The sequence below is a fragment of the Eumetopias jubatus genome, unplaced genomic scaffold, assembly GCF_037043125.1.
Source record: "Eumetopias jubatus isolate StellerSeaLion01/CBP00866 unplaced genomic scaffold, mEumJub1_p1.0 scaffold_91, whole genome shotgun sequence".
In the NCBI taxonomy this organism is placed as follows: Eukaryota; Metazoa; Chordata; class Mammalia; order Carnivora; family Otariidae; genus Eumetopias; species Eumetopias jubatus.
In genome coordinates this window covers 45,582-73,190 of record NW_028274897.1, presented here as the reverse complement: position 1 = coordinate 73,190, position 27,609 = coordinate 45,582, and the positions used below count along the sequence as shown (strand labels likewise).

Genomic DNA, 27,609 nt, shown 5'->3' with positions numbered 1-27,609 from the left:
TTGAAGGCAGCTCGGGGGAAGAGATGTGTAACCTATAATGGTAGAAACATTAGATTGCAACAGACCTATCCACAGAGACCTGGCAGGTCAGAAAGGAATGGCATGATATCTTCAGAGCACTACATGAGAAAAATACGCAGCCGAGAATACTATATACAGCTAGGCTGTCATTGAAAATTGAAGGAGAGATAAAAAGCTTCCAGGACAAACAAAAACTCTTTAGTTTTAGAATTTGCAAATACGAAACCAGCCATACAAGAAATATTGAAAGGGGTCCTCTAAGCAAAGAGAGAGACTAAAAGCAGCATGGATCAGAAAGGAATACAGACAATATACAGTCACAGTCACTTTACAGGCAATACAATGGCACTAAATTCATATCTTTCAATAGTTACCCTGAATGTAAATGGGCTAAATGCCCCAATCAAAAGACACAGGCTATCAGATTGGATTAAAAAACAAGACCCATCGATATGCTGTCTGCAAGAGACTCATTTTGACCCAAAGACACCCCCAAATTGAAAGTGAAGGGGTGGAAAACCATTTACCATGCTAATGGACACCAAAAGAAAGCTGGGGTGGCAATCCTTATGTCAGACAAATTAGATTTTAAAACGAAGAGTGTAATAAGAGATGAGGAAGGCCACTATATCCTACGTAAAGGGTCTATACACCAAGAAGATCTAACAATTGTAAATATCTATGCCCCTAACATGGAAGCAGCCAATTATATAAGGCAATTAATAACAAAAGCAAAGAAACACATTAACAACAATACAATAATAGTGGCGACTTTAACACCCCCCTCACGGAAGTGGACAGATCATCTAAGCAACAGATCAACAAGGAAATAAAGACTTAAAATGACACACTGGACCAAATGTATTTCACAGACATATTCAGAACATTCCATCCCAAAGCAACAGAATACACATTCTTCTCTGGTGCCCATGGAACATTCTCCACAATAGATCACACCCTAGGTCACAAATCAGGTCTCAACCGGTACCAAAAGATTAGGATTATTCCCTGCATATTTTCAGGCCACAGTGCTTTGAAACTAGAACTTAATCACAAGAGGAAAGTCGGAAAGAACTCAAATACATGGAGGCTAAAGAGCATCTTACTAAAGAATGAATTGGTCAACCAGGAAATTAATGAAGAATTAAAAAAATTCATGGAAACCAATGAAAATGAAAACACAACTGTTCAGAATCTCTGGGATGCAGCAAAGGCAGTCCTGAGAGGAAAGTATATAGCAATACAAGCCTTTCTCAAGAAACAAGAAAGGTCTCATACACAACCTAACCCTACACCTAAAGGAGCTAGAGAAAAAACAGCAAATAAAGCCTAATCCCAGCAGGAGAAGAGAAATAATAAAGATCAGAGCAGAAATCAATGAAATAGAAACCCAAAGAACAGTAGAACAGATCAACGAAACTAGGAGCTGGTTCTTTGAAAGAATTAACAAGATTGATAAACCGCTGGCCAGACTTATCAAAAAGAAAAGAGAAATAACCCAAATCAACAAAATCATGAATGAAAGAGGAGAGATCACAGTGAACACCACAGAAATATAAACAATTATAAGAACATATTATGAGCAACTCTATGCCGGCAAATTAGATAACCTGGAAGAAATGGATGCATTCCTAGAGATGTATCAACTACCAAATTTGAACCAGGAAGAAATAGAAAACCTGAACAGACCTATAACCACTAAGGAAATTGAGCTAGTCATCAGAAATCTCCCAAGAAACAAAAGCCCAGGGCCAGATGGCTTCCCAGGGGAATTCTATCAGACATTTCAAGAAGAATTAATACCTATTCTCCTGAAACTGTTCCAAAAAATAGAAATGGAAGGAAAACTTCCAAATGCATCCTTTCTTGATCAAAACTCTTCAGAGTATAGGGATAGAGGGTACATACCTCAATATCATAAAAACCATCTATGAAAAACCTACAGTGAATATCATTCTCCATGGGGAAAAACTGAGAGCTTTCCCCCTAAGGTCAGGGACGTGGCAGGGATGTCCACTATCACCACCACTATTCAACATAGTATTAGAAGTCGTAGCCACAGCAATCAGACAACAAAAAGAAATCAAAGGCATCCAAATCGGCAAGGAGGAAGTCAAACTCTCACTCTTTGCAGATGATATGATACTTTATGTGGAAAACCCAAAAGACTCCACCCCAAAACTGCTAGAACTCAAACAGGAATTCGGTCAAGTGGCAGTATATAAAATCAACGCACAGAAATCAGTGGCATTCCTAACATCAACAACAAGACAGAAGAGAGAGAAATTAAGGAGTCGATCCCATTTCCACTTGCACCCAAAACCATAAGATACCTAGGAATAAATCTAACCAAAGAGGCAAAGGATCTGTACTCAGAAAACTATAAAATACTCATGAAAGAAATTGAGGAAGACACAAAGAAATGGAAAAACGTTCCACGCTCATGGATTGGAAGAACAAACATTGTGAAGATGTCCATGCTACCTAGAGCAGGCTGCACATTCAATGCAATCCCCATCAAAATACCATCCACTTTTTTCAAAGAAATGGAACAAATAATCCTAAAATTTGTATGGAACCAGAAAAAAACCCGAATATCCAGAGGAATGTTGAAAAAGAAAAGCAAAGCTGGCAGCATCACAATTCCGGACTTCCAGCTCTATTACAAAGCTGTCATCATGAAGACAGTATGGTACTGGCACAAAAACAGACACATAGATCAATGGAACAGAATCGAGAGCCCAGAAATGGACCCTCAACTCTATGGTCAACTTATCTTTGACAAAGCAGGAAAGAATGTCCAATGGAAAAAAGACAGTCTCTTCAACAAATGGTGTTGGGAAAATTGGACAGCCACATGCAGAAGAATGAAACTGGACCATTTCCTTACACCACACACAAAAATAGACTCCAAATGGTTGAAAGACCTAAACGTGAGACAGGAGTCCATCAAAATCCTAAAGGAGAACACAGGCAGCAACCTCTTCGACCTCAGCCACAGCAACTTCTTCCTAGAAACATCGCCAAAGGCAAGGGAAGCCAGGGCAAAAATGAACTATTGGGATTTCATCAAGAGAAAAAGCTTTTGCACAGCAAAAGAAACAGTCCACAAAACCAAAAGACAACCGACAGAATGGGAGAAAATATTTGCAAATGACATATCAGATAAAGGGCTAGTATCCAAAATTTATAAAGAACTTATCAAACACCGAAAGAACAAATAGTCCAATCAAGAAATGGGCAGTTCAAAAACTAATGATGTAATGTATGGTGATTAACATAATAATAAAAAAATTTAAAAAAAAGAAATGGGCAGAAGACATGAGCAGACATTTTTCCAAAGAAGACATCCAAATGGCCAACAGACACATGAAAAAGTGCTCAACATCGCTCAGCATCAGGGAAATCCAAATCAAAACCTCAATGAGATACCACCTCACACCAGTCAGAATGGCTAAAATTAACAAGTCAGGAAATGACAGATGTTGGCGGGGATGTGGAGAAAGGGGAACCCTCCTACACTGTTGGTGGGAATGCAAGCTGGTGCAACCACTCTGGAAAACAGTATGCAGGTTCCTCAAACAGTTGAAAATAGAGCTACCACATGATCCAGCAATTGCACTACCGGGTATTTACCACAAAGAAACAAATGTAGGGATCCGAAGGGTTACGTGCACCCCGATGTTTATAGCAGCAATGTCCACAATACCCAAACTGTGGAAAGAGCCAAGATGTCCATTGACAGATGAATGGATAAAAAAGAGGCGGTATATATACACAATGGAATATTATGCAGCCATCAAAAGGAATGAGATCTTGCCATTTGCAGCAACGTGGATGGAACTGGAGGGTGTTATGCTGAGTGAAATAAGTCAATCAGAGAAAGACATGTATCATATGACCTCACTGATATGAGGAATTCTTAATCTCAGGAAACAAACTGAGGGTTGCTGGAGTGGTGGGGGTGGGATGGAGGGGTGGCTGGGTGATAGACATTGGAGAGGGTATGTGCTATGGTGAGCGCTGTGAATTGTGCAAGACTGTTGAATCACAGATCTGTACCTCTGAAACAATTAATGCAATATATGTTAAGAAAAAAAAAAGAAGAAGATAGCAGGAGTGGAAGAATGAGGGGGGGAATCCGAGGGGGAGACGAACCATGAGAGAAGATGGACTCTGAAAAACAAACTGAGGGTTCTAGAGGGGAGGGGGTGTGGGGATGGGTTAGCCTGGTGATGGGTATTAAAGAGGGCACATTCTGCGTGGAGCACTGGGTATTATGCACAAACAATGAACCATGGAACACCATATTAAAAACTAATGATGTAAAAAAAAAAAAGTCAGGTGTTACTCTTGTTGGGAATCTCTTATAAGCGATAAGTATTTATCTCTCCCTTATTGCAAGATTTTATCCTTGCCTTTGGCATTCAGCTTTTTTTCTGTCTGTACAGATCTATTTGTATTTATCATACTTGATATTCACTAAGCTATGGATGTGCAGATTAATGTTTTTCATGAAATTTGGGAAGTTCCAGCTATTTCTTTAGATATTTTTCTGCATACTTCTCTCTTTTCCATTTGACTTTCCCATCATTATGCATATATTGATGCACTAAGTGGTATCCCACATTTCTCTGAAGATTTGTTCATTTTTCTTGATTTTCTCTCCATTCTTCGGGTTTCACACTCCCTTTGTATCTATTTAAGTTTTCTAATTCTTTTTTTATGCCAGTTCAAGTTTGTTATTGAACGCTTCTAGTGAGTTTTTCATTTTAGTTATTATACTTTTCAACTCCAGAACTTCCATTGAATTCTTTCTTTATAATTTCTATCCTGTTATTAGTAATCTTTATTTGATAAAACATTGTCATCATACCTCCCTTTATTCCTTCAGGCATGGTTTCCTTTATTTTGAAAATAGATATAATGACTACTTTGAAGTCTTTGTCTATTAAATCTGACATCTGGTCATTTAATCACAGATAGTTACTGTTGCTTGCTTTTTTTCCTGTGTATGGGACACAGTTTCCTGTTTCTTTTATATCATTTTTTTCCTGAACTCTGGATATTTAAAATATGTATTGGTTCTGTGGGTATTGCCCTTTCCCAAGGAAGTTTTGTTGTTTGCTAGTTTGTTTAAGTAACTGGCTAGGATGTTTCTGTGAAGTCTATTTTCCTTGTGGTGTAAAGCCTCTGGTATTGTTCTTCAGAGGATGCAGACCTGGGCATGGGTGCAGTAACCCTGGAATGACAGTGGTTTGAAGGTCTCTCTTTGTCTCTTTCCATGTCCACACCCAACTGTTAAGCTCCACTAACTGCTGGCTGATTTTTGTATTTCTTTTTTTTTAAGATTTTATTTATTTATTTAACAGAGAGAGACACAGCGAGAGAGGGAACGCAAGCAGGGGGAGTGGGAAAGGGAGAGGCAGGCCTCCCGCTGAGCAGGGAGCCCGATGCGGGGCTCGATCCCAGAACCCTGGGATCATGACCTGAGCCGAAGGCAGATGCATAACCAACTGAGCCACCCAGGCGCCCCTGATTTTTGTATTTCTTTCATTAATGCCATAATACATAAATTGCTTCATTGAGGGAACCATTCAATTTGAGCTTCTCTGCAGAAATAGTTTGAGGTCAGTGTTAAAGATTAGTTTACTAATCTTTAGTAAAAACTAAAGATTAGTTTTACAGGAGGGCTCTTCATAGCTGTCTCTTTCCCTGGTTCTTTCTAGTAAAGTAGCTATCCTATGGTTAATTTATATTTCTAATGAAGCTACCATTCATTTCTTAATTGCTTTACACAAAAACTTCCATTGTTTTGAGAGGATCTTTAGACTTGAATTTCCCTATACTATTTCAAATAAAGACAGTTTCTTTTATAAAAGAAAGTTTATTCTTTGGCCTTTCAGTGTTTAACATACTGTAATTGTAATAAGTCACACTTGATTGATCTCAGTTGTGGCTGTAGTGTTTCCTGAGGTGTCCATTTCTGGAAAAACAACACATTATGTAATCCTAATTTTTTAATTTGTGGAAATAAAAATCAATCTGTTCTGAACTGATTGGACAAAACAGTCTTCAAAATTATGCCAAATTTCTGTTCTACCATCTAGAGATCAGTTTCCTGAAGCTACTTGGTCTAGTCAAGAGTAATAAAAAGCATTATTATCTTGTAATATTTATCTTTAAAATATAGGCCAATGAGTTTCTTGGGAAAAATCTAGTTAAACCTTGATGATTTTCTTGACTTCTATTCCTGATTTATCCTGGAAAAAAAGTTATTATTAAGTATTCATGACTATTTTTTCGAGTTTTCCTACCCTCCTGGGATGATTTCCTTCTTAAAGATCCAAGTGATAAAATCCATTTCTATGAATGCTTTATATTCTCTTTTAAACAAATAGCATGATTTCACTCATATGTGGAATTTAAAAAATAACATGAATGAACGAGGGGCGGGGGAGATAGAAAGAGGCAAACCAAGAAACAGACTCTGAACTATAGAGAACAAACTGATGGTTATCAGAGGGGAGGTAGGTGAGGGGATGGGTGAAATAGGTGGTAGGGATTAAGGAGTGCACTTGTGATGAGCACCAGATGTTGAATGGAAGTACTGAATCACTATCTTATACACCTGAAACTAATATTACACTGTACGTTAACTAACAGGAATTTAAATACAAACTTAAATAAATAAATAAATAAATTTAAAGTACACATTGTACCATGTTAATTCACACTCTTTCTATTATGTTGAATGACTTTTTCTTCTCCTCTTGACTCCACCATCATTCTTCAGATGCACCATTTATTAGTCAAAACTTAGTCAAGTTGTACATGATGCTGAGGTGATATTCAGATACTTCATGGAATGACTAAAATCTTCTTTTTTAATGTCTTTGAGATTATCCCCCAGTTTAGCTTTCATGAAACCACCCACTCTAGACCAGACACCTAAACAGCATTCACTTTTATGATTCTTGTTTTGAAAATATAGGGAAAAGTGTCAAAAGAACTATCTGGAGAATCTGATGATGAAGATGTACAAAATGAAAGACAGAGAATCCTGGGGCAGCCTCAGGGGTTGCTGGACTCCACAGTGCTTATTAAGGAACTCACAAAGGTAACATCATTCACTGGCCAATATACACCAGCTTCAATTATCCCCAAGAGCATGTCACTGGTGTCCAGGGCACACTGTGGTTCTTCAGAATCTATGTGTATTTTTCCAGTGTAATAGGAGAGTTCTTGTGAAACTGTCTGAAGTTGTGGTCCATAGGGTCTGAGGTATTTATTTATTTGGTCTTCAAATACTCTTTACTAAGTAGTGTTTTCTGGATTTTTTTCAGATATATTTTAAGTATCCAGTCATTCTAGCTGTGAAAAATATATCTGTTACAATCCAAAGGGGGGAGTGCTTTGGATTGCTTGGATTCAATGGAGCTGGAAAAACTACTACCTTCAAAATTTTGACTGGAGAAGAAACTGTTACCTCTGGGGATGTGTTCATTGAGCACTTTAGCATCACTAAAAGTCTCCAAAAGGTAAGACACAATTACAGTCTAAGATATGAGAAGCTTGATGTCTTGGGGGTACAGGAAACAGGCAGGCATTGAAGATAACAGACAGCAGTCATGGTAGACATTGATATTGATACTGTTGACTCAGTAGATTCTGGAGAAAGAAATTTTTGAGTAGAGAGAGACAACAAGAATAGAATCTAAGACAGGATTATCTTTTGTGTTCTTTGAAACTGCAAGAGTAAAAGTCAAGTTCTCTCAATGGTACATCTAACATATATGCAAGACAAGGTACTGTAAGGAAGGAAAGACTGGGCAGAAGATGTAGTTCAGTTATAAGTGCAGTTCGCTTGTAACTGAGGTCTTCATACACCTTAGAGCTCCAGAACATCATGGCCTTTCAGAATGGTCCCAAATCAAGGCAAGGTAGCTGTCTTTTGTATCTCTGAATCAGTCAGCCATTGGGTGCACATTCCATCCGGGGGAGAGTGCATTAACTTGGGGAAAGCTAAGTGGGAACAAAAATTCAAGAAGAAAATGGTCAGTGGTGTCAGATTCCAGGAAATCTCAGGCAATGTAAAGCCTGAATAGAGTGTATTGGATTTAGCAACTAAAACTTCACTGATGCAGTTAGCAAGAACTATTGTACTATGGTTAGTTGAGTGGTAGTAATGGGAGCCTAAGTGGTGCATTTCTTCCCTCTTTAGTTCATGGCACATTGTCATTATGACATCAGGAAGATGGGGTTGTGGGAGCCTGCATACTCTAGGATGAACAGTATTCTCGTAATGGAGGTGAAGCTAAGAATTTGGGTTATACTCTGAAGAAAGTTAGCTTTGAAGCAAAGGGGAACATTAGAATTGACCCAAAGTTGTGAGAATGAGACAGGGGATATTTTATACATTAAACAACTTGACCACATTTATACTAGAAGGGAAAAAATTGAAATAGAGGAAGAAGTGTTGTATGATGAAAAGAGGTGAATGGGTTCTTCCAGATGGTTCTTGGAGTCAGAGATTCCAAAATTCCCAGCAGGCACTATGGAGGTTCCTCAAAAAATTTAAAAATAGAAATACCATACGATCTGGAAATTTCACTACTGCGTATTTACCCAAAGAAAACAAAAACACTAATTCAAAAAGATATATGCACCCCAATGTTCATTGCAGAATTATTTACAGTAGCCAAGATATGGAAGCAACCTAAGTGTCCATTGATAGGTGAAGGGATAAAGAAGATGTGGTATATACAATGGAATATCACTTAGCCATAATAAAGAATGATACCTTGCCATTTGCAACAACATGGATAGATCTAGATGGTATTATGCTAAGTGAAATAAGTCAGACAGAGAAAGACAAATACCATGTGACTTTACTTATATGTGGAATCTAAAAAGCAAATGATTTTATGAATTTGGGTCCTTTCTCTTTTCTTTTGGATAAGTCTGGCCAGAAGTTTACCAATCTTATTAGTTCTTTCAAAGAACCAGATCGTAGTTTCATTTATCTGTTCTACTGTTCTAGTTTCTATTTCATTGATTTCTACTTATTATGTCTCTTCTCCTGCTGGGTTAAGGCTTTATTTGCTGCTCTTTCTCCAGATCCTTTAGATGTAAGGGCGGCTTGTCATTTGGGATTTTTCTAATTTTTTGAGAGAGGCTTGGATGGCTATATATTTCCTTGTAAGGACCACCTTTGCAGTATGCCATAGGTTCTGAACCAATGTGTTTTCATATTCTTTGGTTTGCATGAACTGTTCAAGTTCCTCTTTAATTTCCTGGTTGACTATATATTTCCTTGTAAGGACCACCTTTGCAGTATGCCATAGGTTCTGAACCAATGTGTTTTCATATTCTTTGGTTTGCATGAACTGTTCAAGTTCCTCTTTAATTTCCTGGTTGACCCATTCATCCTTTAGCAGGATGCTTTTTAACCTCCAAGGGTTGCGTTCCTTCGAAATTTTTCCCTGCGGTTGAGTTCCAGTTTCAATGCACTGTAGTCTGAATATATGCAGGGAAAATCTCAATCTTTTGGTATTGGTTGAGACCTGATTTGTGACCCAGTATGTAGTCTATTCAGGAGCAAGTTCCGTGTGCACCCAAGAAGAATGAGTATTCTGTTGTTTTAGGATGGAATGTTCTGTATGTACCTACAAAGTCCATCTGGTCCAATGTGTCCTTCAAAGCTCTTGTTTCTTTGTTGATATTCTGCTTAGATGATCTGTCTATTGCTGAAGTCTACTATTAATGTATTATTATCAATATGATTCTTTATTTTGGTTAATAGTTGGGTGCTCCCATGTTGGGGGCAGAGATATTTACAATTGTTAGATTTTCTTGTTGGATAGACCTTTTAAGTATGATATAGTGTCCTTCTACATCTTTACTACAGTCTTTGGTTTAAAATCTAATTTGTCTGATATGAGAATTGCTACCCCAGCTTTCTTTTGAGGTCCATTGGCATGATAAATCATTCTCCATCCCCTCACTTTCAGTCTGGAGGTGTCTTTAGGTTCAAAATGAGTCTCTTATAGACAGCATATGGATGGATTCTGCTTTTTTATCCAATCTGAAACCCTCTGCCATTTGATGGGAGCATTCAGCCTGTTCACGCTGAGAGTTAACTATTGAAAGATATGAATGAAAGGGGAGGAATCATGACCAATACCAAGGAAATAGAGGCAATTATTAGAATTTATTACCAGCAGCTATAGGCTAACAAACTAGGCAAACTAGAAGAAATGGATGCATTCCTGGACACTGATAAACTACCAAGACTGAAACAGGAAGAAATAGACAATCTGAATAGACCAATAGCCAGGAAGGAAATTGAAACAGTAATCAAAAACCTCCCCAAAAAACAAGAGTCCAGGGCCAGATGGCTCCCCAGGGGAATTCGACCAAATATTTAAAGAAGAAATCATACCTATTATACTGAAGCTATTCTAAAAAATAGAAACGGAAGGAAAATTTCCAAACTCTTTCTATGAGGCCAGCATTACCTTGATCCCCAAACCAGACAAAGACCCCATCAAAAAGGAGAATTACAGAGCAATATCCTTGATGAACATGGATGCCAAAATTCTCACCAAGATATTAGGTGAGAGGATCCAACACTACATTGAAAAGATTATTCACCAGGACCAGGTGGGATTTATTCCTGTGATGCCAGGGTGGTTCCACATTTGCAAATCAATCAATGTGATAGATCACATTAATAAAGAAGAGACAGGAACCATATGATCCTTTCAATTGATGCAGAAAAAGCATTTGACAAAATACAGCATCGTTTCTTGATTAAAGGTCTTCAAAATATAGGGATAGAGGGAACATACCTCAATGTCATAAAAGCCATCTATGAATAGCCCACAGTGACTATCATTCTCAATGGGGAAAAACTGAGAACTTTTCCCTTAAGGTCAGGAACACGACAGGGATGCCCACTCTCACCACTGCCATTCAACATAGTACTAGAAGTCCTAGCTTCAGCAATCAGACAAATAAATAAATAAACAAACAAATAAATAAATGTCATTCAAATTGGCAAAGAAAAAGTCAAACTCTCACTCTTCAAAGATGGCATGATACTCCATGTGGAAAACCCAAAAGACTCCACCCCCAAATTAGTAGAACTTATACAGCAATTCACCAACGTAGCAGGATAAAAAAATCAATGCACAGAAATCAGCTGTATTTCTATACACTAACAATGTGACTGAAGAAAGAGAAATGAAGGAATTGATCCCATTTACAATTGCAAAAAGAGCCGTAAGATACCTCGGAATAAACCTAACCAAAGAGGTAAAGGATCTATACTCTAGAAGCTACTGAACACTTATGAAAGAAATGGAGGAAGACACAAAGAGATGGAAAAATATTACATGCTCATGGATTGGAAGAATAAGCATTGTGAAAATATCTATGCTGCCCAGAACAATCTACACATTCAATGCAATCCCTATCAAAACACCATAGACATTTTTCACAGAGCTGGAACAAACAATCTAAAATTTGTATGGAACCAGACAAGACTCTGAGTCGCCAGGGGATTGTTGAAAAAGAAGACCAAACCTGGGGACATCACAATGCTTGACTTCAAGTTATATTACAAAGCTGAGATCATCAAAACAGCATGGTACTGGCACAAAAACAGACACATAGATCAATGGAACAGAATAGAGAGCCCAGATATGGACCCTCAATTCTATGGTCAAATAATCTTTGACAAAGCAGGAAAGAATTGATCTAATGGAAAAAAGACAGTCTCTTCAATAAATGGTGCTGGGAAAATTGGACGGCCACATGCAGAAGAATGAAACTGGACCACTCTCTTACACCATACACAAAGATAAACTCAAAATGGGTGCAAGACCTCAATGTGAGACAGGAATCCATCAAAATCCTACAGGAGAATATAAGCAGTAATTGGCCACAGCAACTTGACTTCTTTCAAGACATGTCTCTAAAGGCAAGGGAAACAAAAGCAAAAATGAACTTTTGGGAATTCATCAAGATAAAAGTTTGCACAGCAAAGGGAAACAGTCAGCAAACTAAAAGGCAACCCACGGAATGGGAGAAGATATTTGCAAATGACTTAACAGATAAAGAAAGGGCTGGTATCCAAGATCTATAAAGAACTTCTCAAACTCAACACCCAAAAAACCAATAATCTTCATAAATGGGCAGAAGACATGAACAGACACTTCTTCAAAAGAAGACATACAAATGGCTAACAGACACATGAAAAAATGTTCAACATCACTAGCCATCAGGGAAATACAAATCAAAACCACAATGAGATACCACCTTACACCAGTTAGAATGGCACAAGTTAACAAGACAGGAAACAACAAGTGTTGGCAAGGATGTGGAGAAAGGTGAAACCTCTTACACTGTTGGTGGGAATTCAAGGTGGTACAGCCGCTCTGGAAAACAGTATGGAGGTTCCTCAAGATGTTAAGAATAGAGCTACCCTACAACCCAGCAACTGCACTACTAGGTATGTACCCCAAAGATACAGACATAGTGAAAAAAGGAGCACATGTACCCCAATGCTCATAGCAGCGATGTCCACAATAGGGAAATTGTGGAAGGAGCCAAGATGTCCTTCAACAGATGAATGGATAAGGAAGCTGTGGTTCATATATACAATGGAATATTACTCAGCCATCAGAAAGGATGAATATCCACCATTCACATTGACATGGCTGGAACTGGAGGGGATTATACTAAGTCAAATAAGTGAAGCAGAGAAAGACAATTATTGTATGGTTTCACTCATATATGGAACATAAGGAATAGTGCAGAGGACCACAGGGGAAGGGAGGGAAAACTGAGTGGGAAGAAATCAGAGAGGGAGACAAACCATGAAGAACTCTGGACTCTGGGAAACAAACTGAGGGTTACAGAAGGGAGGGGTTAACAGGGTGATGGGATTAAGGAGGGCACGTGTTTTGATGAGCACTGGGTGTTATACACAACTAATGAGTTGTTGAACACTACATCAAAAACTAATGATGTATTATATGTTGGCTAATTGAACATTAAAAATATTTTTAAATCAAAATTTTAAAAAATTAAAAGAAAAAACAAATGAACAAACAAAAACAGAAACAGACTCTAGATACAGAGAACAAACTGGGAGTTTCCAAGAGGGAAGGGATGGGGATAGACAAAATAGGTGAAGGGGATTAAGAGGTACAAACTTCCAGTTATAAAATAAATAAGTCATGGGGATGATAAATACAGTATAGGGGATATAGTCAGTAATATTATAATAACATTGTTTAGTGACAGATGGTAACTACCCTTATCATGGTGAGCATTGCATAATGTATAGAATTGAATTACAATGTGGTACATCTGAAACTAATATAACATAGTATGCCAACTATACTTCCATAATAAAATTTAAAGAAAATAAGTAAAAGTGGGGTATTGAAGTCTCCAACTGATATTTTTCAGCTGCTTACTTTTCCCTTCAAATCTATTATTGCTTTCTTCATATACTTTGGAGCTCTGATATTTGGTGCATATATATGTATAACTGTTCTATATTCATGGTAAATTGATCCTTTCATCAATATATAATACTGTATTTGTCCTTGTCATAGTTATTGACTTCAGGTCTATTTTTTCTAATAATAGTACAGCCACCCAGCTCTTTTGGGCATTATCTGCATGAAATTTTTTTCCTGTCCTTTTACTCTCAACCTATTTGTGTCCTTTCTTTTTCTCTTTTTTTTTTTAGATTTTATTTATTTATTTATTTGACAGAGAGAGAGAGAGAGAGAGAGAGAAGGAACACAAGCAGGGGGAGTGGGAGAGGGAGAAGCAGGCCTCCCGCGGAGCAGGGAGCCCAATGCGGGGCTCGATCCCAAGGCCAAAGGATCATGACCTGAGCCGAAGGCAGACGCTTAACAACTGAGCCCCCCAGGCGCCCCTCAACCTATTTGTGTCCTTAAACATAAGTGAATCTGACTAGATAGTGGATATTTGGATCATGTTTGTTTTCTTAAATTCATTTTGCCAATCTATGCCTTTTGAGTGGGGAATTAAATCCATTTACATTTAAAGTAATTACTGATAGAGGGGCACCTGGGTGACTCAACTGGTTACATGTCTGCCTTTGGCTCAGGTCATGATCCTGGGTCCTGGGATCCAGTCCTGCTTTAGGCTCTCTGATCACCTGGGAGACTTCCTCTCCCTCTCCTGCTCCTCCCCACTACTTGTGGTCTCTCATTCTCTCAAATAAATAAATAACATCTTTAAAAAAAAATTGCTAATAGAGAAGGACTTACTTTTGCCATTTCTTGTTTTCTGTATCTCTTATTTAGATTTTTTTGCCCCTAATTTCCTCCATTACTGCCTTATATTGTATTTAGCTGATTTTTTTGTAGTTACATTTCCTTTTGTGTATATATACAGATATTTTCTTTGTGATTACCATTGGGATTTCATCTAACATTCTAAAGTTGTAACCATCTCTTTTGAATTGATACCAACTGAAATTCAATCACACAAAAAACTCTACTCCTATACACCTCTGTTCCCATGTCCACACTTTGTCATTGTTATCACAAAATACATCTTTATACTTTGTGTACCATTAAATATTATTTTATGCATTTACCTTTCAAATACTGTATGAAATAAATATTTGAATCATAAATCAAAATTATAACAATTCTGGTTTTCATAGGAGCTAGTGTATTTAGCTTTACCAGAGATCTTTATCTCTTCATATGGCTTTAATTTACTGTCTAGTGTCCATTAATTTCAATGTAAAAGAGTGTTTTTAGCATTTATTGTAGGGTAGATCTGATGGTAATGAACTCCCTCATCTTTCGTTTATTGGGGAATTTCTTATTTTCTCCTTATTTTTGAAGGACAGTTTCATTGGTATAGATGTTTTTTTCTCACTTTAAATATATCATTCCACTACATTCTAGCCTCAAAAATTTCTACTGAGGGAGGAGTAGGAGACCTAGATTTTGTCTGGTCTCAGGAATTCAGCTGAATAGGGATCAAACCATTCTGAACACCTACAAACTCAACAGGAGATCGAACAGGAGAGTAGCAACAACTCTCTAAACAGAGAAGCGACCACTTACTGGAAGGTAGGGCATGCGGAGAAGTGAATCTGAGGCGATATTCGGGAGGATAGACGGTGGGGGAGGGGCCTCCGCCGGCCGCTTCTGGCAAGTCATAGAGCCGCGGAGCACAAAATCGGACCTTTTAGAAGTTGGCTCGGCGGAGGGACGTCCCTGCAGTGGCTAAGCGGGGGGTGGAATCCTCCCCGGACAGTGCGGTCTCAGGACCCTTGGGGTCACAGAGAGACCGGGGGTGCCTGAGTGCGGCAGAGCTCCCAGGTATCAGAGCGGGGAAGCCGGCTGCAGAGACGAAGCAGAGTCGCGGGCTCTCAGCTCGGGGTTGCCATAAACTGTGATCTGCGGCCCAGTCGGGGCACGGCTCCTCCAGCAGGGATCCAGCAGGCAGCAGATCCGGGGAGACTCCCCTTCCTTCCCGGGGAGGAGCGGTGCGGGAACGCACTGCAGGGATCTGCTGGGTTTGGAGACTCCCCGCGGGGTCGGGTGCCAGAGATAGCAACGCTCGATCACAGGCTGGGTGAGCACGGAGTGCGGCCGGAGACCGAGGACACGGAAGTGACTGCTTTTCTCTGGGGGCACACTGAGGGGCGGGGCCCCGAGTTCTCAGCTCCTCCGAGTGGAGATTGGGAGGCCACCATTTCTGCCCAGGTCCTCCAAAGCTGTACCGAGAGCTTGCAGGGAACAAAAGCTCCTGAGAGCAAACTGGAGCAGCTTCCTTAGCCCAGACCGACAAGGGCGGGGCAATTCTGCCTCCGGCAAAGACATTTGGAAACCACAGCAACAGGCCCCTCCCCCAGAAGATCAGCACGAACAGCCAGCAAGCCAAGACCAAGTTTACCGATCAAGGAGAATAGGAGAACTCCAGCGCTAGGGGAATACTGCACATAATAGATTCATGGCTTTTTTTTTTTTTTTTTACCATGATTCATTATTTCATCAAAGTTAATTTTTGTTGACTTTTTTTATTTTTCTTTTTCCCTTTTTCAACCAACATCTTATCAATCCCTTTTAAAAAAAAAAAAAACATTTTTTATTTTTTTTTTCATTTTTAGAGTCATATTTTATCCCTTCATAGTAGTTACCCTTCTTTTTGGCATATATATATAAGTTGTTCTCTCTTTAAAATTTTGAGGTACAGTTTCTTCTAACAGATCAAAATATACCCTAAATCACTAGTATATGGCTTTGTCCTAGTCTCCTGCCTGATCACATTCTCTCCCTTTTTCCTTTTTTTTTTTTCCTTAAATCTTCTTTCTTTTTTCAAACAACTTATCTTACCAAGTCCTTTTATAAAATCTTTTATAATTTTCATCTTTACAGTCATCTTCCATCCCTTCATTGTATCAATCCTTATTTTGTACATATATGTCTTTCTTCCTTTAAAATTTTAGGAGGCACTTTTTTCTAACAGACCAAAATATGCCCAAAATCTAGTGTGTGGCACTGATCTATGCACTAGCCTGATCATATTTGATCATATTCTGCCTTTTTTGAATTGTTTTGTTTTTGTTTTTATCTTTTTTTTCTTTTTCTCTTTCTTTTTTCTTTCTTTCCCTTTCTTTTCCCCTGGTTTCAGGTCTTTTCTGATTTGTATACAGTATATTTGCTGGGGACGTTGTAAACCTGTTAGCCTTTTGTGCTCTCATTCATCTGTTCTCCTCTGGACAAAATGACAAGACGAAAGAAATCACCTCAGCAAAAAGAACAAGAGGTAGTACCGTCAGCCAGGGACCTACTCAATACGGACATTAGTACGATGTCGGACCTAGAGTTCAGATCATGACTTTAAAGATACTAGCTGGGCTTGAAAAAAGGGTGGAAGTTATTAGAGAAACCCTTTCTGGAGAAATAAAAGAACTAAAATCTAACCAAATCGAAATCAAAAAGGCTATTGATGAGGTGCAATCAAAAATGGGGGCACTAAATGCTAGGATAAATGAGGCAGAAGAGAGAATCAGCGATATAGAAGACCAAATGATGGAAAATAAAGAGGCTGAGAAAAAGAGAGAGAAACAACTACAGGATCACGAGGGCAGAATTCGAGAGATAAGTGATACGATAAGACGAAACAACATTAGAATAATTGGGATCCCAGAAGAAGAAGAGAGAGAGAGGGGGGCAGAAGGTATATTGGAGCAAATTATAGCAGAGAACTTCCCTAATGTGAGGAAGGAAACAGGCATTAAAATCCAGGAGGCACAGAGAACCCCTCTCAAAATCAATAAAAATAGGTCAACACCCCGACATCTAATAGTAAAACTTACGAGTCTCAGAGACAAAGAGAAAATCCTGAAAGCAGCTCGGGAGAAGAGATATGTAACCTACAATGGTAGAAACATTAGATTGGCAACAGACCTATCCACAGAGACCTGGCAGGCCAGAAAGGACTGGCAAGATATCTTCAGAGCACTAAACGAGAAAAATATGCAGCCAAGAATACTATATCCAGCTAGGCTCTCATTGAAAATAGAAGGAGAGATAAAAAGCTTCCAGAACAAACAAAAACTAAAGGAATTTGCAAACACGAAACCAGCCCTCCAAGAAATATTGAGAGGGGTCCTCTAAGCAAAGAGAGAACCTAAAAGCAGCAAAGAGCAGAAATGAACACAGACAACAGACAGTTAACAGTCACCTTACAGGTAATACAATGGCACTAAATTCATACCTTTCAATAGTTACCCTGAATGTAAATGGGCTCAATGCCCCAATCAAAAGACACAGGCTATCAGATTGGATTAAAAAACAAGACCCATCAATATGCTGTCTGCAAGAGACTCATTTTAGACCCAAAGACACCCCCAGATTGAAAGTGAGGGGGTGGAAAACCATTTACCATGCTAATGGACACCAAAAGAAAGCTGGGGTGGCAATCCTTATATCAGACAAACTAGATTTTAAAACAAAAACTGTAATAAGAGATGAGGAAGGACACTATATCCTACTTAAAGGGTCTATACACCAAGAAGATCTAACAATTGTAAATATCTATGCCCCGAACATGGGAGCAGCCAATTATATAAGGCAATTAATAACAAAAGCAAAGAAACACATTGACAACAATACAATAATAGTGGGGGACTTTAACACCCCCCGACTGAAATGGACAGATCATCTAAGCAAAAGATCAACAAGGAAATAAAGACTTTAAATGACACACTGGACCAAATGGACTTCACAGACATATTCGGAACATTCCATCCCAAAGCAACGGAATACACATTCTTCTCTAGTGCCCATGGAACATTCTCCAGAATTGATCACATCCTAGGTCACAAATCAGATCTCAATCGGTACCAAAAGATTGGGATCATTCCCTGCATATTTTCAGACCACAATGCTTTGAAACTAGAATTCAACCACAAGAGGAAAGTCAGAAAGAACTCAAATACATGGAGGCTAAAGAGCATCCTACTAAAGAATGAATGGGTCAACCAAGAAATTAAAGAAGAATTAAAAAAATTCATGGAAACCAATGAAAATGAAAACACAACTGTTCAAAATCTTTGGGATACAGCAAAGGCAGTCCTGAGAGGAAAGTATATAGCAATACAAGCCTTTCTCAAGAAACAAGAAAGGTCTCAAATACACAACCTAAGCCTACACCTAAAGGAGCTGGAGAAAGAACAGCAAATAAAGCCTAAACCCAGCAGGAGAAGAGAAATCATAAAGATCAGAGCAGAAATCAATGAACTAGAAACCAAAAGAACAGTAGAACAGATCAACGAAACTAGGAGCTGGTTCTTTGAAAGAATTAACAAGATTGATAAACCCCTGGCCAGACTGATCAAAAAGAAAAGAGAAATGACCCAAATCAACAAAATCATGAATGAAAGAGGAGAGATCACAACCAACACCAAAGAAATACAAACAAGTATAAGAACATATTATGAGCAACTCTATGCCAGCAAATTAGATAACCTGGAAGAAATGGGTGCATTCCTAGAGATGTATCAACTACCAAAATTGAACCAGGAAGAAATAGAAAACCTGAAGAGACCTATAACCCCTAAGGAAATTGAAGTAGTCATCAAAAATCTCCCAAGAAACAAAAGCCCAGGGCCAGATGGCTTCCCAGGGGAATTCTATCAGACATTTCAAGAAGAATTAATACCTATTCTCCTGAAACTGTTCCAAAAAATAGAAATGGAAGGGAAACTTCCAAACTCATTTTATGAGGCCAGCATTACCTTGATCCCAAAACCAGACAAAGACCCCATCAAAAAAGAGAATTACAGACCAATATCCTTGATGAACATGGATGCAAAAATTCTCACCAAAATACTAGCCACTAGGATCCAACAGTACATTAAAAGGATTATTCACCACGACCAAGTGGGATTTATTCCTGGGCTGCAAGGCTGGTTCAACATCCGCAAATCAATCAACGTGATACAATACATTAACAAAAGAAAGAACAAGAATCATATGATCCTCTCAATAGATGCAGAAAAAGCATTTGACAAAGTACAACATCCTTTCTTGATCAAAACTCTTCAGAGTATAGGGATAGAGGGTACATACCTCAATATCATAAAAACCATCTATGAAAAACCTACAGCGAATATCATTCTCAATGGGGAAAGGCTGAGAGCTTTTCCCCTAAGGTCAGGAACGCGGCAGGGATGTCCACTATCACCACTGCTATTCAACATAGTATTAGAAGTCCTAGCCACAGCAATCAGACAACAAAAAGAAATCAAAGGCATCCAAATCGGCAAAGAGGAAGTCAAACTCTCACTCTTTGCAGATGATATGATACTGTATGTGGAAAACCCAAAAGACTCCACCCCAAAACTGCTAGAACTCATACAGGAATTCAGTAAAGTAGCAGGATATAAAATCAATGCACAGAAATCAGTGGCATTCCTATACACCAACAACAAGACAGAAGAGAGACAAATCAAGGAGTCTATCCCATTTACAATTGCACCCAAAACCATTAGATACCTAGGAATAAATCTAACCAAAGAGGCAAAGGATCTGTACTCAGAAAACTATAAAATACTCAGGAAAGAAATGGAAGAAGACACAAAGAAATGGAAAAACGTTCCATGCTCATGGATTGGGAGAATCAACATTGTGAAGATGTCAATGCTACCTAGAGCAATCTACACATTCAATGCAATCCCCATCAAAATACCATCCACTTTTTTCAAAGAAATGGAACAAATAATCCTAAAATTTGTATGGAACCAGAAGAGACCCCGAATAGCCAGAGGAATACTGAAAAAGAAAAGCAAAGCTGGCGGCATCACAATTCCGGACTTCCAGCTCTATTACAAAGCTGTCATCATCAAGACAGTATGGTACTGGCACAAAAACAGACACATAGATCAATGGAACAGAATCGAGAGCCCAGAAATGGACCCTCAACTCTATGGTCAACTTATTTTTGACAAAGCAGGAAAGAATGTCCAATGGAAAAAAGACAGTCTCTTCAACAAATGGTGTTGGGAAAATTGGACAGCCACATGCAGAAGAATGAAACTGGACCATTTCCTTACACCACACACAAAAATAGACTCCAAATGGTTGAAAGACCTAAACGTGAGACAGGAGTCCATCCAAATCCTAAAGGAAAACACAGGTAGCAACATTTTCGACCTTAGCCGCAGCAACTTCTTCCTAGAAACATCGCCAAAGGCACGGGAAGCCAGGGCAAAAATGAACTATTGGGATTTCATCAAGATAAAAAGCTTCTGCACAGCAAAAGAAACAGTCCACAAAACCAAAAGACAACCGACAGAATGGGAGAAAATATTTGCAAATGACATATCAGATAAAGGGCTAGTATCCAAAATCTATAAAGAACTTATCCAACTCAACACCCAAAGAACAAATAATCCAATCAAGAAATGGGCAGAAGACATGAACAGACATTTCTCCAAAGAAGACATCCAAATGGCCAACAGGCACATGAAAAAGTGCTCAACATCGCTCGGCATCAGGGAAATCCAAATCAAAACCTCAATGAGATACCACCTCACACCCGTCAGAATGGCTAAAATTAACAAGTCAGGGAACGACAGATGTTGGCGGGGATGTGGAGAAAGGGGAACCCTCCTACACTGTTGGTGGGAATGCAAGCTGGTGCAACCACTCTGGAAAACAGTACGGAGGTTCCTCAAACAGTTGAAATTAGAGCTACCGTTCGATCCAGCAATTGCACTACTGGGTATTTACCACAAAGATACAAATGTAGGGACCCGAAGGGGTACGTGTACCCCAATGTTTATAGCAGCAATGTCCACCATAGCCAAACTGTGGAAAGAGCCAAGATGCCCATTGACAGATGAATGGATAAAGAAGAGGTGGTATATATACACAATGGAATATTATGCAGCCATCAAAAGGAATGAGATCTTGCCATTTGCAACGACGTGGATGGAACTGGAGGGTGTTATGCTGAGTGAAATAAGTCAATCAGAGAAAGACATGTATCACATGACCTCACTGATATGAGGAATTCTTAATCTCAGGAAACAAACTGAGTGTTACTGGAGTGGTTGGGGGTGGGAGGGATGGGGTGGCTGGGTGATAGACATTGGGGAGGGTATGTGCTACGGTGAGCGCTGTGAATTGTGCAAGACTGTTGAATCACAGATCTGTACTTCTGAAACAAATAACGCAACATATGTTAAGAAAAAAGATAAAGAAGAAGATAACAGGAGAGGAAGAGAAGGGGAGTATGTCAGAGGGGGAGACGAACCATGAGAGATGATGGACTCTGAAAAACAAACTGAGGGTTCTAGAGGGGAGGGGGGTAGGGGGATGGGTTAGCCTGGTGATGGGTATTGAGGAGGGCACGTTCTGCATGGAGCACTGGGTGTTATGAACAAACAATGAATCATGGAACACTGCACTAAAAACTAATGATGTAATATATGGTGATTAACATAACAATAAAAAAATTTAAAAAAAAAATTCTACTGAGGAGCTCCTGGGTGGCTCAGTCAGTTAAGCATCCAACTCTTGATTTTGGCTAAGACCATGATCTCTTGGTCCTGGGATGAAGCCCCGGATTGGGGGTCCAAGCTCAGTGGGGAGTCTGCTTGAGGATTTTCTCTCTCCCTCTATCTCTGCCCCTCCCCTTGCTCGTGATCTCTCTCAAAAAAATAAATAAATCTTTTTTAAAAAATTAAACAAAAATTAAATTATAGATGAATTGAGGAATTAGCTTATCTTTGCATAAAAATCCTGGGATTTTAAGTGGGATTCCAGAAGATTGACATACTTGTAGTGAACATATCTTTCCATGTGTTGGATCTCATTAAATGTCTCAGAATAATGGTTTTAAAGTTGTATAGGAATTTTACACTAAACAGAGAATTCAGCTTCTTTGGATATAAGATCAAGAAGCAATAATACTGTGTGCAATTTATTTCTATATATATTATGTTTTAATATTTAAATGATTTTATATTTTTTATGTGCTGGTGGTCTATTGAGTGTAACTGATTTTTTTAAAAGATTTATTTGTTTATTTTAGAGTGTGTGTGTGAGCAAGGGGAGAGGCAGAGAGAGAGGGAGAGAAGCAGACTCCCCATTGAGCACAGAGCCCAACGTGGGGCTGGATCCCAGGACCCTGAGATCATCACTTGAGCTGAAATCAAGAACCTAATGCTTAACCAACTGAGCCAGCCAGGCACCCTGAGTGCAACTGATTTTTAAATATTGAACTTGTATTGAACAAAATTACTAAATTCTCTTAATTCTAATATTTATCTATAAATTATATTGGAATGTTTACTTATAAATCATTGACTGCTCCAGATAACAAAGGTTTATTTTCCTTTCCAACCCTATGCTTTTTTTTTTCTTACCTTATTACAATGGCTAGAACCTCTCCTCAGCATGGAATAGAAATGGCAGTTGCAGATTCTCAATCTGAAACTCACAGGCAAATTTTCTTATTCATGTTTTGTTTTTACCTGTAAATACCTCTTATTTACCCTCATTGACAAAAGATATTTTCATTGTTTATAGAATTTGAGGTTTGCCATTATTTTTCTTTAGCAAATTGAGCTGTTATTTCACCATCCATAGTTTCCATCTACTTTTGAGAAATTAGCTCAGTCTGATATTCCTTTTAGATAATCTTTCTTTTCTCTGTAGCTGCCTTTTATATTTTCTTTGTTTTACATAAGCTTCAACATGAAATATTTAGATATGAATCTTTTAAAATTTTGTCCTGCTTGGAATGTGTTGACATTCTTCAATTTATCAATTGGTATCTTTAATTGGTTCTGGATCATTTTCACTTACGATTTCCTCAACTATTTCTCCTGTTCCTTTCTTTCTCTCCTTCTGCAAGTTCAGCTATCCAGATATTTCCAATGTATCTCTCACTTTCATGATTCCCCATTTTTGTTAATTTTTGTGCTGCATCCTAGGTGCTTTCTTATTACCTAATCTCCAGGCTAAGTTAATTTCTTCCATTGTCATTAAATTGCTGTCAAATGCATTCACAAAGTTTGTAACATGCTTTATTTATTATTTATTTTTAGTTTTTAGGTGTTATATATGGTTCATTCCTAAAATATCCGAGTGACTTTATCCTTTTCTTTTTCATAAAGATTTTTTAAATTTTATAAAGTTTTTAATTTTAATTCTAGTATGGTTAGCATACAGTATAATATCAGTTTCAGGTGGACAATATAGTGATGCAGCAATTCCATACATAATTCAATGCTCATCATGATAAGTGTACTTTTCATTGCCATCATCTATTTCACCCATCCCCCACCTACCTCCCCTCTGATAACCATCAATTTGTCCTCTATAGTTAAGAGTCTGTTTCTTGGTTTGTTTCTCTCCCTCTTTTCCCTTTTGTTTGTTTGTTTCTTAAGTTCTGCATATGAAATGAAATCATATGGTATTTGTCTTTCTCTGACTTGTTTCACTTAGCATTATACTCTCTAGATCCATCCATGTTGTTGCAAATGGCAAGATTTCATTCTTTGAAATTCTTTGAAATGACTGAGTAATATTCCATTGTATATATATGTATATACCACTTCTTTATCCATTCATCAGTCAATGGACAGTTGGGCTGCCTCCATAATTTGGCTATTGTAAATAATGCTACAATAAACATTGGGGTGCATTTATCCATTTGAATTGTGTTTTTCTCTCTTTGGGGTAAATACCCAGTGGTGGAATTACTGGATCAATCATAGGGTAGTTCTATTTTTAATTTTTTGAGGAAACTCCATACTGTTTTCCACAGTGGCTGTACCAGTTTCCATTCTCACCAACAGTGCAGGAGGGTTTTCCTTTCTCCACACCCTCTTCAGCACCTGTTGTTTCTTGTGTGGTTTATTTTAACCATTCTGACAGCTGTGAGATGATACCTCACTGTGGTTTTGATTTGCATTTCGTTGATGATGAGTGATGTTAAGCATCTTTTCATGTGCCTGTTGGCCATCTGGATGTTTTCTTTGGAGAAATGTCTGTTCATGTCTTCTGCCCATTTTTTATTGGATTATTTGGTTTCTGGGTGTTGAGTTGTATAAGTTCTTTACATATTTTGTTCTTTTTTACATATTTTGGATACTAACCCTTTATTGTATATGTCATTTGCAAATATCTTCTCGCATTCAGTAGGTTGTCTTTTAGTTTTGTTGTTTCCTTCACTGTGCAGAAGCTTTCTATTTTAATGTGGTCCCAATATTATATTTTTGCTTTTATTTCCCTTGTCTCAGGAGACATATCTAGAAAAATCTTGCTGTGGCCAATGTCAAAGAAATTATTGCCTGTGTTCTCTTCTAAGAATTTTATGGTTTTGGGTCTCACATTTAGGTCTTTAATCCATTTTGAGTTTATTTTTGTGTGTGGTGAAAGAAAGTAGTCCATTTTCATTCTTTTGCATGTAGCTGTCCAGTTTTCCCAACACCATTTGTTGAAGAGGCTGGAGACTGTTTTTGTCCCATTGTATATTCTTGTCTCTTTTGTCAAAGATTAATTGACCATATAATCATGGGTTTGTTTCTGGGCTTCTATCCTGTTCCGTTTATCTATGTGTCTGTTTTTGTGCCAGTATCACAGTGTTTTGATTACTACTACAAGATGTAGTACAACTTGAAATTTGGAATTGTGATACCTCCAGCTTCATTTTTTTATTAATATATTTTTAAGTTTTAAAAATGTATCATTTGCACAATCATTTGCACATTTGATCTGATAATCCCAATATCTGAAGTCATTTCAAATATGTTTCTCGTGAGTATTGTTTCTACTGATGGCATTCATGGTTATCTTTTTCTTTGTTCATTGAGTTATGGTTGTATGAAGCTCATTTACTTTCAAAATTAGATGGGAGAATAATTTTATACCTAGAATAGAAGAAAGGGTTTATTTTGATTTCTGGCAAGAGATTAGGGGTGTAAACAACCTGGGATTACTGTAAATTAATTAATAAAATCTCAGAGGAAAAGGTATGAATTTGAAGTATTTAGAATAATTTTAACTATTTTTAACTTTAATTAATTTTAATAAAATGATGTTATCTTTTTCTCTTGTCTGTGTGCCTCTGAATGCAAATCCATTAAAGGGTTGGTTATTGGGAAAACAACACTCATTGCATTCTCCTGTTTGTGGGAGTGGGGAAAGGCTTTGCTTCTGGTTCAGCCTTACTGTGAAACAAGATCTACAAATGTGTAAGTTGTACCCAGTGCAAAAAACTTCCATGGTGGCCATGTCCTTTAGAGTTTCTTATTAATGAGGAGAGAATCTCATATTCTAATACTCCTCCAAATTCAGTGGGCTCCGGGATTTTAACTTTTTCATTCCCAAGATCATTAAAAGTGAATTGAGGAACCTGTTATTCCAACTTATTACAATAGATCCAGCAGCCATCGCTGTGTAGGCTTTAGAAAAGAAAAATTCTTGGTAAGATTCTTAGAGACATGGCCTGGAGGACTGTGGTCTTCTATCTCATCCAGGGATGCTCAGCGGGATAGATGACTTGGGTCCTTATTAAGACAATTCTCATAATCAGGTGAAGTCAAGAGTTGGCTATTGTCCTCAATCTGATGCATTGCTGGAATACATGACTGGTCGGGAAATAATGATCATGTGTGCCAGATTATGGGGAGTCTCTGAGCCCCAAATTCAGCTGTATGTGAATAGATGGTTGAGTTCAGTGCAACTGGAACCCCATGCTGACAAGCTTATCAGAACCTACAGGTGAGTCATTTCATTATGATGATCTTTTTGTTGCTGCCATTAATGTTGACATGCTTCCCTATGTTTCTGATGTTTGAAATAAATGAGCACAGCTCCACCCAGGTCCCTCTGTCACACAATTATCTAATTGTAAAACTATCTCACAAGTTGCTAGGTTTCAGGTAATAGTAATAAGACAAATCAATGTAGTTCCATGTCTTTCCTTTGCAGAGATGGAACTAAATATCCCAGTTCTATTTGAACTGTAGCCTCTAAATCTCAAAAGAGATTATATTATTCTTCCGAGTGTCCATATGGTTGTCTCCCAAGAAAGAAGGAATCTAGGTCCCTTGAATTATGGTAGATTTTTATACTTGGGAAATCATGGTACCCTAAGCACAAGTAAACAAATGCCCCTGATAGTGTACCTAAAATCAGTTACATAAAATCATTCATCTACAGGGGCACCTGAGTGGCTCAGATGGTTAAGTGTCTGCCTTTGGCTCAGGTCGTGATCCCAGGGTCCTGGGATCAAGCCCCCATCGGGCTCCTGGCTCAGCAGGGAGCTTGCTTCTCCCTCTCCCTCTGCTTCTCCCCCTGCTCGTGCTCTCTCTCTCTCTCTCTCTGTATCTCTGTGTCTCAAATGATTTTTTTTAAAAAAAGTCACTCATCTACATTTCAAATGAAATGGACTCTGAGAAACAAACTGAGGGTTTTAGAGGGGAGGGGGGTGGGGGGTGGGTTAGCCCGGTGATGGGTATTAAGGAGGGCATGTACTGCATGCAGCACTGGGTGTTATATGAAAACAATGAATCGTGGATCACTACATCAAAAACTAATGATGTACTGTATGGTGACTAACATAACATAATAAAATTAAATTAAATTTAAAAAAGAAAGAAAATTAATTGGTATATACACCTGTACTGGGTTTGCTAACTTATTGAAGTACAACTAATCCGCATTGTGGAATTCTATATTACATGTTTGTGGATATGTTTGTGCTCTGTCCTATAAGTTACTAATTTATATAACTTCCCTTTCCCCTAAATTTTCTCTCCTTCTATGACCATAAAGTGGAGGAACCAAACGTAGGCTGAGTACTGCTATTGCCCTAATGGGAAAGACCTCACTCATTTTGCTGGACGAGCCATCAACTGGCATGGACCCTGTAGCCCGACACCTGCTCTGGGATGCTGTGACATGGACACGTGAAAGTGGCAAAGCCATCATTATAACTTCCCATAGGTGTGACTCATTTGGATGCTTGAATGAGGGTTGGCAAGTATGATAG

At 38.4% G+C, this 27,609-nt stretch overlaps 1 protein-coding gene across 1 annotated transcript in view; it reads left to right on the top strand.

The window, feature by feature from the left end:
* Nucleotides 1-27,609, top strand: part of LOC114202186 (phospholipid-transporting ATPase ABCA3-like) — a 176,902-nt gene that overhangs the window by 135,692 nt on the left and 13,601 nt on the right. The window contains exons 25-28 of the mRNA XM_088020629.1: nucleotides 7,016-7,141; nucleotides 7,368-7,562; nucleotides 26,149-26,336; nucleotides 27,393-27,563. Of these exons, the coding sequence (XP_087876755.1) occupies nucleotides 7,016-7,141; nucleotides 7,368-7,562; nucleotides 26,149-26,336; nucleotides 27,393-27,563 (680 nt within the window). The remainder of the gene's footprint in view (nucleotides 1-7,015; nucleotides 7,142-7,367; nucleotides 7,563-26,148; nucleotides 26,337-27,392; nucleotides 27,564-27,609) is intronic.